Genomic DNA, 13,139 nt, shown 5'->3' with positions numbered 1-13,139 from the left:
AGGCATATACTCTGCCACGTTAACCTCCTTCTCAGCCTCGCCCTCTTTGATCTTTTTGAAATGCCAACATCATCACTGTAGCATTCAGTGGATTTTGTCATCATCCAATGAATTAAATGAGGACCATAAAAGTCTATGCTCCTACCCAGCTGATGCCCATCATTCCAGGAAGTTCTCTAACATGCCTTCTTAGTCATTCCCCAACCCAGAATCCCTGTTCTGATTTTTCACACTGAGAATTAGTTTTGTCCAGACTTTTTAAAAGAAGTTGTACAATTTAATTATTTTTTAAAAAAAATTTTGAAGGAAGCCTGTTGGTTTGGGTCATCCATCTGCTGTGAGAGTTCACAGCACCAGTGCTGAATCCCTCACGGGGGACTTGAATACTGCTGGGGCAGGGGGTAGAGGGCATTATTTTTTTTTGGTATGGTAATAGTGATACCCACCTTCTGGCCATTTGGGCAACTGAGCAGAAACATGAAAAGTCTGTCTCTAAAACAATGTACAGCTAGCAAGATGACAAAAAAAATTGCAATCATTATTAAAAAATTGTTCTCCTGATGTAGGGCAGCAATAAAAGTACTATAAGTTTTTAATTCACTGAATACTCTGAAATTCACTGCTTATTTCACAGTGAAAATACAGAACAATTTGTATTATATTGAGGATTAAAATGGCATCATAGAGTCTGTGAGATGTTCAGTTAGCTAGAGGTCAGAAAGAAAAAATAGCCTTTTCTTTTGGTAGATTTTTAATTAGGAAAATGAATTAGCTCTGTTTTCCAGGACTGAATCATTCTGTTCCAAACCTGCTTAATTCCAGCCCACATTCATGAGAGAAAATTACATAACAATTCTGTCAGGGAACTAACGACTGGGGCACATCCTTACTAAAATAGGTGATTTTTACTTCAACAAAAGCCCAGTTCCTTCAGTCAACGCCCACAGGAGACACACTAATACCACAAGAGGGCGTTTTAGTCCTGAGATAGAAGAAATGGTAAAGGGAAAGGGGAATATAAAACTTGGCTACTAGAAATTCCAGCTTAGATGAGTAAGGACTTCCCAATTTGGACTTTTAAGGCTGTGTATTCTTGAGTTCCTTAGAATTACTTCTCTGCTGTGATGCAGCATTAACATTACGGGAGTTTTTTCATAGACAAAAAGTTGTGTGTTCACCTTTTGATGGGAAGAATTTCAGTCTTTTCTGGTGGGGTGGGTTGGGAGAGTTGAGCTACACACAGCTGTACTCAGGGGTCCTTCCTGGCTCTGTGCTCACTCCTGCTGGTGTTCAGGGGTCCATATGCGGTGCTGAGGATTGAACCAGGGTCAAGTGTCATACTCCTGAACTATGTCTCATGGAGTTTTTGTGAGAATAAAGAAGAAACAAGTCTTACTTCTTGGAAGCTGGGGTTAAACAAAGGGAAGAAAGGATTTAGCACTCTTATGTGCGTTCAAATCCTAGATTTGCTTCTTCTCCTATAAAATGGGGATCATACTACAGAGTTCAAGTGACTATTAACAGGATTAAATGAGAACTGCAAAGGATAGACATATAGTACATACGTGCTAAACATACAGGACAATGTCTGGTAGGTTCTGGGTGTATTACAAAGACTAAATTTGTTAGGGACTTTAAATTCCACCTACAACAAAACAATGCTATAGGTAGTTAAAAGATTTCTTTACCACCTCAATCATGCCTCTTCTTAATGATTTCTCTGCTATGAGACTAATTCAGAATCCATACAGTTTGTATAGTTTGTTCCAACTGAACTACACAAATATTGGTATGTATTTCATTTATATTTATGCATCATTTCAGAGTAGAAGCTCCATGACAAGGCACAGCTTCCGTTTCTCCTGAGACTGTATATTTATTATTCTATCTGCACAGGGCAAACTAAGTATGGTTTATACGATGAGGAACTATCAGAGAAAAACGACATGGTAAAATCAGGACAAATACCTGAGTGGAGAATGGTTGATTCTGCATGACAGCTAACCCAGCAGTAGTCACAACTAGGAGAGAGCGAGGGGAATAAGAGAAACAAATACTCTGTGGTGCTCACACACAGTCTGTGGCCCACTCCCGAGCTGCTGGGTTGCAGACTAAGTCACCCTCGTTAGCCATCCTGGTGTGGAAAGAAATGTCAGCTAGCATCTCCCTACCACCCACGTGTGGGTGCTACGATGGGTGCTCCTGAGGGGAATCGGAAGGGGAAAGAGTACGCCCAGCCACTCTTCCCATTTGCCTCAGATTCTGAGCCCCGAGTAATTCAGCACTGGTGCCTGTGAACTCTCACAGCAGATGGATGACCCATACCATCTTTTGTCTTTCTTCAACATTTAAAAAAAAAATAAATTGCACGACTTCTTTTAAAAAGTCTGGACAAAACTAATTCTCAGTGTGAAAAATCAGAACAGGGATTCTGAGTTGGGGAATGACTAAGAAGGCATGTAGAGGCTTTCTTGGAATGATGGGCATTGGCTGGGTAGGGGCATAGGTTTTTCTGATTCTCATTTAATTCATTGGATGATGACAAAATTCACTGAATGCTACAATGAAGACGTTGGCATTTCAAAAAGATCAAAGAGGGTGAGGCCGAGAAGGAGGTTCACATGGCAGTACATGCCTTGCAAGTGTGAGACTCTGGTTTTGATTGTTTGATCTCTGGCAAAACATGTACCTTTGCTCTGTCTTTCCCCCATATCTTTAACCCCCTCCAACCCTTACCAAAAGCACAATCAGGTCACTGCACAGAAGGCTGGTGTGAATTACACAAAAAAAAATGGGTTGGGGAGGGAAGAGGCCACATCACGAGGTATATATACACAAAAGCATCATGGGAGCTTGAAAGTAACTTCTACCTCACCTTCTGGCAGTAGTGATTTCAGTAAACAATGTCAGTAACCAAGGTCAGTACTCAAGCCAATTAGCCTTTTTCCCAAACGAAAACTGGCAATACATAAAGAGTTCACTGTACCAGATGGCTAGTCCAGGAGTTAAGGCACTTTCCTTGCATGTGGCTGATCTGGTTCATTCCCTGGTATCACATATGGTCTCCTAAACCCCAGCAGGAGTGATCCCTATGCAGTTCTGATGATGAGGAGGGGGAGGTTGTGCAACCCTAGGCATCTTTTTCTAACAGTACTAGAAGAGATGAGTGGCCTAGATAAGCATCCGTATAGACGTCCGGTTTAAGAAAAGCATTTCCACCAAGAAAAATCTCATGGAAAATTTTTTGTTTTATACCAAACCCAGCAGTGCTCAGAGGCTACTCCCAGCTCAGGGCAAGGAGGACCATGTGGTGTTGAGGATCAAATGCAGGTTCCCACCATGCACAGCAGGTGCTCCCATCCTTTAAGCTATCACCCAGTCTGGCACCTCTAAATTTTAGTATTTTCTTCTGTACATGGAAAGTGAATAGCATTTATATTAAAGACTTTATCTCTTTATTTTTGGTTGTGCCAGGAATCGAACCTGCAAGGCAAGTGCCCTATCACTGAGCCACATTCCTGTTCCTTACTCTCAAAACTTTTATGAAAATTAAATAAATCTAAAGAGTTCAGAATAGTGGAGATAGCTTAATGCTGGAGTGTACGCCATGCCTGGAAGGAGATGCAGGTTGCTGGATCCCCAGCACTGCATGGTCCCCTGAGCACCACCATGCATTACTCCAGGGGGGGAAAAAGAAAGAAAGAGTGAGCTCTAGCATGTGATTAGTACTGAGTAAAAGCTGGTTCATGTTGATGACATTCAGGGTTAATTTAGTTCTCTTGGTCTTGTAGTTGGCGAAGGACAGGTGGGCGTTGCAAATGCTTTTCCCGGCTTCTGCCGCATCTGCCAGCACTGCTGCTCTTCTCTCTTTGAGGTCTTCCTTTATCATTTCTCTGCACTGTTTTGCGAGCTTGGACGTTCGCTTGCTGTTGCCTGAGGCTTGTGCCAAGCCACGTTGGCGAATAAGCTCAAGAGTTTTCAAATACAGGTGTCTTTTTGTGGCTATCTCTCTCTTGGCGTTCTTCGCACAATCATGGAGGTGCTGAACCAGTTGATCGTATTCCTCGTCAATGTTGTCAATGACGGCATCTTCCCATGTTGCAGCAATAGTGCCAAAGAGCTCGCAGTTGGTGGTCGTTCTGGGAGTTTTCTTCTTAAACTTTGCAGCCCTTTCTCCCCACTCTGTGAAGTAGAATTTTGCATGAAGGAGACGGTCCAATCCCGTTTGGAATTTTGGGACAACAGTGACATTGGTCAGGGAAAACCATCGATTGAATATGATGTGGTCAATTTTGTTGTGGAACCGTCCACCAGGAGACTCCCAAGTCCAAGGTTTAGATTCAGCTTTCTGGAACTGTGAGTTACCATGGATCGTCTTGATCAACATGATGAACTTAGACAAGTCTCTCACCCTGTTCGTTCCATTCTAGGCCATGGGTCCCGATGTGGAGTTCTTTGGGTGATCTTCTCGGTCCTATCTTAACATTAAAATCACTGACAATGGGGGCTGGAGCAATAGCACAGTGGGTAGGGCGTTTGCCTTGCACGCAGCTGACCTAGGTTCGATTCCCAGCATCCCATATGGTCCCCCAAGCACCACCAGGAGTAATTCCTGAGTGCATGCAGGAGTAACTCCTGTGCATCTCTGGGTGTGACCCAGAAAGCAAAAAAAAAAAAAAATCACCGACAATGATCTTGTGTGGTCTTCTTTATAGAACTTCTCCAGTTCCATGTAGAACTTCTCAATTTCTTCTTCATCATAATTGGATGTTGGTGCGTAGACAACGAAGATAGAAACTGCTGGCAGTGAGCCACATCTATTCAAGTGTAATCGTCTCATTTGGGTTGTTAGGCATTTGAATGAATCAATGCTTATGGCCAAGTTTGTGTTGACAAGGACACTGACACCACCGACGCCTCTTTTGTCGCATGTTCTGAGGAACAGTTCTTCTCCAGTGTCAAAAAACACATGATGTGACTGATGCCTTCTCATCTCAGTCAGACCAAAGATGTCGTACTTGATCTTTCATGCTTGTACCATCAGGTCCTCGATGGATGCATCCAATGCCAGCGTACGTGCATTGAAAGTACGGACAGTCATTTTTGTCTTTCTTTGTTTTGGCGGTCTAGTTTGGCCTTGAGATTTTATCAGCCTCTCCTTTCTCATCCTTCTTAAAGCTGCTATAATGGTAGTTCTTTCAGGGGCAGGGGAATCAGACCCATTGTAATTACTGGTTTTGGCATATTGAATATGCCATGGATAGCTTGCCAGGCTCTGCCGTGTGGGCGGGATACACTCGGTAGCTTGCCATGCTCTCCGAGAGGAATAGAGGCATTTAGGGCAGCCTCAAATCGGCCTTGCAGGTGTTCCCATGGTTCAAACCATATTTGAACCCTATCAAATATGGAGCTGCAAACCTGCAGGTTGGGTATTAAGTGTCTTATGATGTGTCATAAAATATGTCATAAAATGTGTCATAAAATAAAAAATAAAATTGGGACTCCTGATTTTAATTCTTTGGTCACCTGAGGTTGGTGGGAGCAGGCAGAGGTCACCTGAGGTTGGTGGGAGCAGGCTAAGGATCTCTGTTCCCGGGTCCGTTGAGCCTGGAGTCCAAGGTCTCCGAATACCGCTTGCCTGGTTCTGCAGGACTTCACTTGTGCGTGAGTCTCAGCCCAAGGGTCCGGAAAGCGTCCTGGAGATGGCTGCGGCGGGGTAGTGGAGGTAGTGGAGGTAGTAGAGGTCTGCCGGTGAGGTATTTATCTGGTACCGGTGGGGGGGGGGGCTTCTGTGTGGAATCCCTGGGTCGCAGTTGGTGGAAGCAGACAGGGAAGGGTAGGGTGGGGCTCTGATTTTAATCCCTTGGTCACCTGAGGTTGGTGGGAGCAGGCAGAGGATCTCTGTTCCTGGGTCTGTTGACCACCTGCCTGTCCTTTGCCAACTACAAGACCAAGATTACTGCCCTCCAACGTCCTGATGGATCCATCACATCTTCCAGAAAGGCAATGGAGAAGATTATTCATGACTTCTACTTGGATCTCTTTGATAGCCACGTCTACCTGCCCACATACCAAATTCCACAGGATGAATATGTCGTTCCCAACATTCTCCCTTCCGAAATCTGACACGCCATTTCATTGGTAAAGAAGTGAACAGCACCAGGCCCAGACAAGGTCAGACCCGAACACCTGAAGAATCTGCCGTTGGTATTCATCAATACACTGGCTCAGCTCTTCACACGCTACCTGTCTGAATGCAAGGTTCCATCCCAATGGAAAACCAGCAGGACTGTATACTGTTCAAGAAGGGAGACATCCACGACATTGGCAACTATCGCCCAGTCCGTCTGTTGTCTGTCATCTACAAGCTGTTCACTTGAGTCATCCTGAATAGGATTGGCAGAACACTAGATGAAGGACAACCATGCGAGCAAGCTGGGTTCTGCAAAGGATTCAGCACAATCAATCATATCTACACGATAACCAAGCTTATTGAGGTTTCTCAGGAGTTCAAGATGCTCTAACGTTCATTGATTTAAAGATGGCCTTTGATTCTGTTGAGACGGAAGCAGTCATCGAAGCCCTAACCAAACAGGGCATTCAAACTCAATATATCAGGATCCTCCGTGAGCTGTATTATGGATTCACAACCAGGATCTCACCATTCTACAGGGAAGTGATCATTGACGTTAAGAAAGGGGTTCGGCAGGGTGATACTATTTCACTGAAACTCTTCAGTGCCACCCTTGAGAATGTCATGTGACGACTGGAATGGGAAGGAATGGGAGTGAAGATAGATGGTCAGCAACTACACTACCTCTGCTTCACTGATGACATCATTCTAATAACACCAAACATCGGCCAAAGCGGCACAAATGCTGGCTGACTTTGACTGTGAGTGTGGAAAGGTCGGATTACAGATGAATCTCACGAAGATAATGTTTATGAGAAATAGTTTTGTTACTGACGTTCCATTCGCTCTCAATGGAACGAACATCTCCAAATGCAACAGTTAAGTGTACCTCAGCTGAGAAGTCAATATGACATATGACCTGGCACCTGAGTTGTACAGGAGGAAGAGAGCGGCTTGGAACGCCTTCAAGAGTGTCGAAGAAATAGCTAAGAGGACGAAGAACCTCCGGCTCCGGGCACAACTCTTCGATTCCACTGTTCTTCCTGCATTAACATATGCCTCAGAGATCTGGGCCCTATGAAAACAGGATGAGAACACTATTCGGGTCTCCCAAAGCGGAATTGAAAGAGCTATGCTTAGAGTAACCCGCTTCAACTCAAATGAGAGAAAGAATCCAGAGTTCCGATCTTTGTCGACGATCAAGAATCAGGGACGCTGTCTCGCTTGCCAAGGCATCGAAAATCAGATGGGCTGGACACGTAATGAGATTTGGAGACGACTGCTGGACTAGAGCCATTACTGACTGGATTCCACGGGATGTCAAAAGATCACGTGGCTGCCCACCTACCAGATGGTCAGACTTCGTCAAGACCTGAACAATCAATTTGAGGCTCTTCGTGTTCCTAGAACGAGCAGACGCCATTGGGCTACACTAGCATGAGACAGGGATGAATGGAGACATTACTGGTGCCCGCTCGAGCAAATTGATGCGTAATGGGATGTCAAGTGATCAAGTGATCAGTTTAGTTCTCATCAGCACAGAGAAAGGAAGCAGAAAGTAGTTGCATTAGAAAAGACCTAGACATACAGATCTCTAGGTTCCTAACCCATGGTCTTAGACACAAAAACAAGGAGTGGACTCTGAGGTAAGACCTTTGTAAAATTCAGTAGAGAAACTCTGATGAACTACAACACCAAGGGAACCATGCATGCCCAACAGGGAACTCATCCTTCTCTCTCTGGAGCCTCCCCATGAGCTAGTGAATGCATCATTATCAAGAAACTTGACTAGCAGTAAGACTTAGAAACATTTAAAAAAAATTAATATTATGGGCCATGGCTGGAGTGATAGCACAGCGGGTAGGGCATTTGCCTTGCACATGGCCGACCTGGGTTCTATTCCTCCGTCCCTCTCAGAGAGCCCGGCAAGCTGCGAAGAGTATCCTGCCCGCGCGGCAGAGCCTGACAAGCTCCCAGTGGCGTATTCAATATGCCAAAAACAGTAACAACAAATCTCACAATGGAGATGTTACTAGTGCTCGCTTGAGCAAATCAATGAACAACGGGAGGAGAGCACTATTATGGGCTAGACAGATGGTACAGTGGGTAAGGTGCTTGCCTTTCAGGAGTAAGCCCTAAGCACTACTGGGTGTGGCCCAAAATAAGAAAGAAACAAAAATTCCAATTGTGAATTCCGTCACCTACCACTCTGAATCTTTCCTTTCAAGACTGGACAGTTGTGTGTTACTTCTAGCTTTGTGCTCCTTTAAGAAGTGGATGTGTTGGGGGCTGGAGCGATAGCATAGCGGGAAAGGCATTTGCCTTGCATGCGGCTGACCCAGGTTCGATTCCCAGCATCCTATATGGTCCCCTGAGCACTACCAGGCGTAATTCCTGAGTGCAGAACCAGGAGTAACCCCTTTGCATCGCCAGGTGTGACCCCCAAAAAAAAAAGTGGATGTGTAGTATCCTAGTGTGATGGATCACACAGCTGATTTAATCCTCTAGATGCAGACTTTAATTTCCTAAAATATAGTCCACATTTTACCTTGTGGTAAAATTAGGATTCAAATAAAAAAAAATAATGGCATTAAAGAAAGCATAACTCAGTGTTAAAGAACATGCTTTGCATGTGTGAGGTCTTAGGTTTGATCCTCAATACTACCAAAACAAAAAACAAACAAACAAAACCAGAAAAAAAAAAAAAGCTTTGCTTTTAGGTAAGGTGCTTATCTTGCACACAACCAATCTGGATTCCTTCTGGGTTCAATTCTAGCACTCCATATATTCTCTCCACTGTACTACTACTCCAACTCTGAGGAATTTTTTTTTTCCTTCATATAGAGGGGTCAGAGGATAAATACGCTTAGGAATCTGGATCGACATAGAACATTCCTTTTTGAAGGTGGCATACCCGGTAGTGCTTTGTTCTCAGAAATGGCTCCAGGTGATGGTTGGGGGAACCACACACACACTGCTGAGGATCTAACCAGGGCCAACTGCATTCGAGGTAGTACCTGACCACCTGTACCATCTCTCTGGTCCAGTCTTTTCCTTTTTTTGGTCTCTTTCCATCAGTGCTTTTGGGGTAGGTACTCTTGCTTTGATGCTTGGGGGATCATACAGTGCTGGCTATAGAACCCAGGGTCTCACACATACAAGGCAAGTAGCATCATCCCCAGCCCTAAAATATTCTCTTTGAGTAGAGGGTATTTGGCCTACACACTGAGAGGTGCTTAAGGATTACTCCTGAATCTGTGTTCAGGGGTCACTCTTGAAGGTTCGTGGGGGACCTTATATGGTGACGGGGTCAAGCCAGGGCTGGCTACATGTAAGACAAGTGCCTTAGCCCCTGTACTATCTCTCTGGTCCAGGATACTCTTATTTGGTATGATATGGTAGGTTATTTGTGAAATGGAAGGTTGGGAATGCTCAATTTTTTCCCAATCTAAATTAGTGTTAACAGCATTTCCACACTAAAAATATAACCTATCAAGTCATACCAAGTGGGAATGTTTTACTTTTGGACAATGGGCAAAATTTATAAATCAAGAAGTAGAAAGTCCCAACAAACACTGTGCTAGAACACAAAGACAGGACCCAGCCTTATTTTTAATAGCTTATAAGCTAGTGGGTGAGAAACAATCGCACAATTACCAATAAGCATATATAAAGTGCTTCACAAGAGAGAAATGTGCTACGGACACACAGGAAAGCATTTAATTCAGCATGAAGGGAGCTTGGAATGATATCTGGGGAAGAGAATGCAGAATCCAGAGGGGAAAGTCTAACGGAGCGAGAGAGGCAAGTAATAAAAAGACCTTTCACAGTGAGCTCTGGAATTTGAACTTGATCTTGAAGGCCATGGTGAGCCCACTATAGAATTTTAAATGGGATTTAAATGACATGATTTGATTTGCATTTTAGAAAGAAATGTCTGGTTGTGGTGTGCAGAACAGACGATAAGGGACTTGAAAAAAATGAACCGACCTATGTGGTCAGAAGTGATAAGGTAAGAACCTGAATGATTCAGCACATTAAAGAAAGATTTCCACTTCTGCTATATTTTCCAGCTCTTATTAATGTAAGGATGCTATGAATTTTATCAAACAACAGACTTTCTGACTTCAAATTCTATAAGCATTTTATATCATCAACTAAATGTAATTTTATCTCTGAAAATATAGAGTAAATAAATTTTTAATTATAGTAACCAGAACAGCATTTGTGTTTTTGTTTTTAATTACCCAGGAGTGAAAGAGATAGTCCGGGGGTTAAAGCATTTGCTTTCCATGAAGCTGACTTCAGTTTGAGCCCTGGAAGTGTGTAAGATCCCTGAGCATAGCTGGATATGTAGTACCCTTGCCCCCTGCCCTCTCCAAAGAACCCTCCAAAAAAACAGAAAACAAACAAAAATGGGGGAAAAAATATCCAAACTGTAATTTTAGTTTGCAAACTGAAAAATGGTTCAAAGGGACAGAGATTTGGGAAACGATTCAAACCCCCAAAAGTTATTATTACAACCAGAAGCACCTCCCACAATGCTGAGAGGATCAACTGAGCCCTGTTGGGGCAGCTGGGTTGGGACGGCTATTGGCACACAACAGGGAGAACCACTTCCGACACTGGGGCTACAATCCATGCGGATGGCTCACACAGTGAAATGTAAGGAAAAAAGAAAGAAAATGGAGTAGAATATTTATTCCAGCTGTGCAAGGGAGATAAATTTTTAGCTATTGTGCAATAAAGAATATCATGAGAGACCATCTGAATAAATATGGATATCTAAAACTAGTTTTGCCCGATGAGATATAAGAAAAGGAAGGGAAATTAAGAGGAAAAAAAGTAATTCCCATAAGCTTAATGGCATATGTGTGAATGCATGGGTTTGCATAAAATAGGAAATATAAAAAAACAAAACAAAAACTGAAATATTGAAGGTTGGTAACTGTGTTTCACTGAATAAATGGTCAAATGGCCAAAAGAGATGATCAGCTAATACATAAAAGGAAACAAATAGTAAAGTATCATTTGGAGATGCAGAGCCTCCACAAAAGAAAAGAAATATGGAAAAGCTGCATATCAGTTAACATTACATGTTTGTTAAATTAAGAAACTGACAAATACAGCCAGAAAACAATGCAGAGAACTGTGTACTTATGTACTGATGTTAGCACCGTGAGCTAGCCCTGGCATAGTGGAAAAAGCACATGAACACACATAATAATGGTGAAATACTGAATGCATGTACTTATGTAAATTCACTGGCTCCAGCCACTTGGAAGAACTCTCTTTCCTAAAGGGGAGGCGGTTGGAGGGGTGGGGAGAGAGGCCCAGAATATGCCTGCAATGAGGGAACCCCGCGCTCAGTCCTGGGCACCGCATGGTCTCCCAGCACCACTGGGAATGAACCGAGATCCTACACAAAGGGACCACTACACACACAGGGGGTAGACACCAACCACCACTGGATGTGGCCCACAAACAAAAGGAAGGCCTGGAACAAATGGGGAAAGAGCCCTTTATTTAAAGATTCTCAGAGGCAGAGCAGGGCAACTTAAAAATAACACCCAAACCTAAAAAGCAAAAAAAGGTTAATAAACTCCAGAGTTTTTTTTTTTAATCTGATTTTGTGGGGTTCTCACCGAGCCAAGCTGAAGTGATGGGCAAGAAGAACACTGGGGTGTGAGCCCAGGGCCTCTCACGTGCAAGGCCTATGATCTACGACTGAGTCACACGCCAGTCCTATTACAGAGCTTTTAGAAAGGACACAAATGGGAGTATAAATAATTAGAAGTGCAAAGGAAAGAACCAATCTACTCCAATGCTAATTTGAAGCCAAATCCAGAGGCATACACGAGTGACCCCATATACAGAGCCAGGGATGCACACTGGAGTCAGCTGTTTGCAAGGCAAACACCTTAGCTCGTGTACTATCTCAACAGCCCAAATATCCTTTATTTGTATGTGCATTAACCTGCAGTGGACCAGACAAACAGCACAGTGGGTAAGGTGCTTGCCTTGCCTGTGGCTGACCCAAGTTTGATTCCCAGCACTGCATATGGTCCCCCAAGTGCTGCGGGAGATAGCCGGGAGCACAGATCCAGGAGTAAGTTCTGGGCACGGCTGGGGGTGGCCCTCAAACAAAAAAAACAACAAAAAGCATGTAGAAGATGATTGTTTTTCTATATATTTATCTTATTTTGGCACATCAGTGGGCTTGGGAGCTATCTACAACTCAGCCTACTATTATTCAAGTAAACCCCACACATAATTACCTTTCTTAAACATAACATGCCCCAGTACGCACCTGCTGTTCTGCAGAAACACACACCCTGTGACCGTAGAACAGTGGGGGCTTACCGTGAGTGTGGCCAACGACATGAAGCCAATCAGATTATTCCATACTTTATCGATGTCCTTCAGCAGCTGCTGGAGTTTCTCACTGCACACAGCAGTGGCTTTTATTCCCAGCTCCACACGTTTAGTCACTCGATACACCTCCACGACACCTGACAGAGTGAGAGAAAAGAGTTCAGTGATAGTAGTGAAGAGCAAAAAATGAGCCAGAGATCATCATCATCATCATCATCATCATCATCATCATTATTATTATTATTTTGGCTTGAGGCCACACCTGGGGTGCTGAGGGGGTGTTTATAACTTCTGGCAGCCCTTGGGGGACCACATGGTGCTAGGATTAAATCCAGACCTCCCACATATAAAACATGCTTTGATACACTCAGTCTATTATCTGTCTGGCCCAAGAAAAGAAATTTTTTTTGGCTGGGGGGCCAGGGTGGTCACACTCGGAGATACTCAGGGGTTATTCTGGCTCCACACTTAGGAATTACTCCTGGTGGTGCTCAGGGATGGAATATCCTGAACGCCGAATATGGGATGCTGGTTTCAAACTCGGGTTAGCTGTGTGCAAGGCAAGTGTGAAAGTGTGGGACCAGCTGTACTATCTCTCCAGTCCCAAGAAAAGAGATAATTGATTGCTGAT

The 13,139-nt window shown here is 43.7% G+C and overlaps 1 protein-coding gene across 11 annotated transcripts in view; it reads right to left on the bottom strand.

Annotated features, from left to right (window-relative positions):
* The window catches only part of SYNRG (synergin gamma), a 91,684-nt gene that overhangs the window by 7,213 nt on the left and 71,332 nt on the right, over window positions 1-13,139 (bottom strand). For all 11 annotated transcript variants that reach the window (XM_056126636.1, XM_056126639.1, XM_056126640.1 and 8 more), the window contains one exon: window positions 12,497-12,645. In XM_056126636.1, coding sequence (XP_055982611.1) covers window positions 12,497-12,645 — 149 coding nt within the window. The remainder of the gene's footprint in view (window positions 1-12,496; window positions 12,646-13,139) is intronic.

The sequence above is a fragment of the Sorex fumeus genome, unplaced genomic scaffold (genome assembly GCF_029834395.1).
Source record: "Sorex fumeus unplaced genomic scaffold, SorFum_2.1 ptg000063l, whole genome shotgun sequence".
In the NCBI taxonomy this organism is placed as follows: Eukaryota; Metazoa; Chordata; class Mammalia; order Eulipotyphla; family Soricidae; genus Sorex; species Sorex fumeus.
Note: the sequence above shows the minus strand (reverse complement) of the source record. Positions and strands in the feature narration are given on the sequence as shown.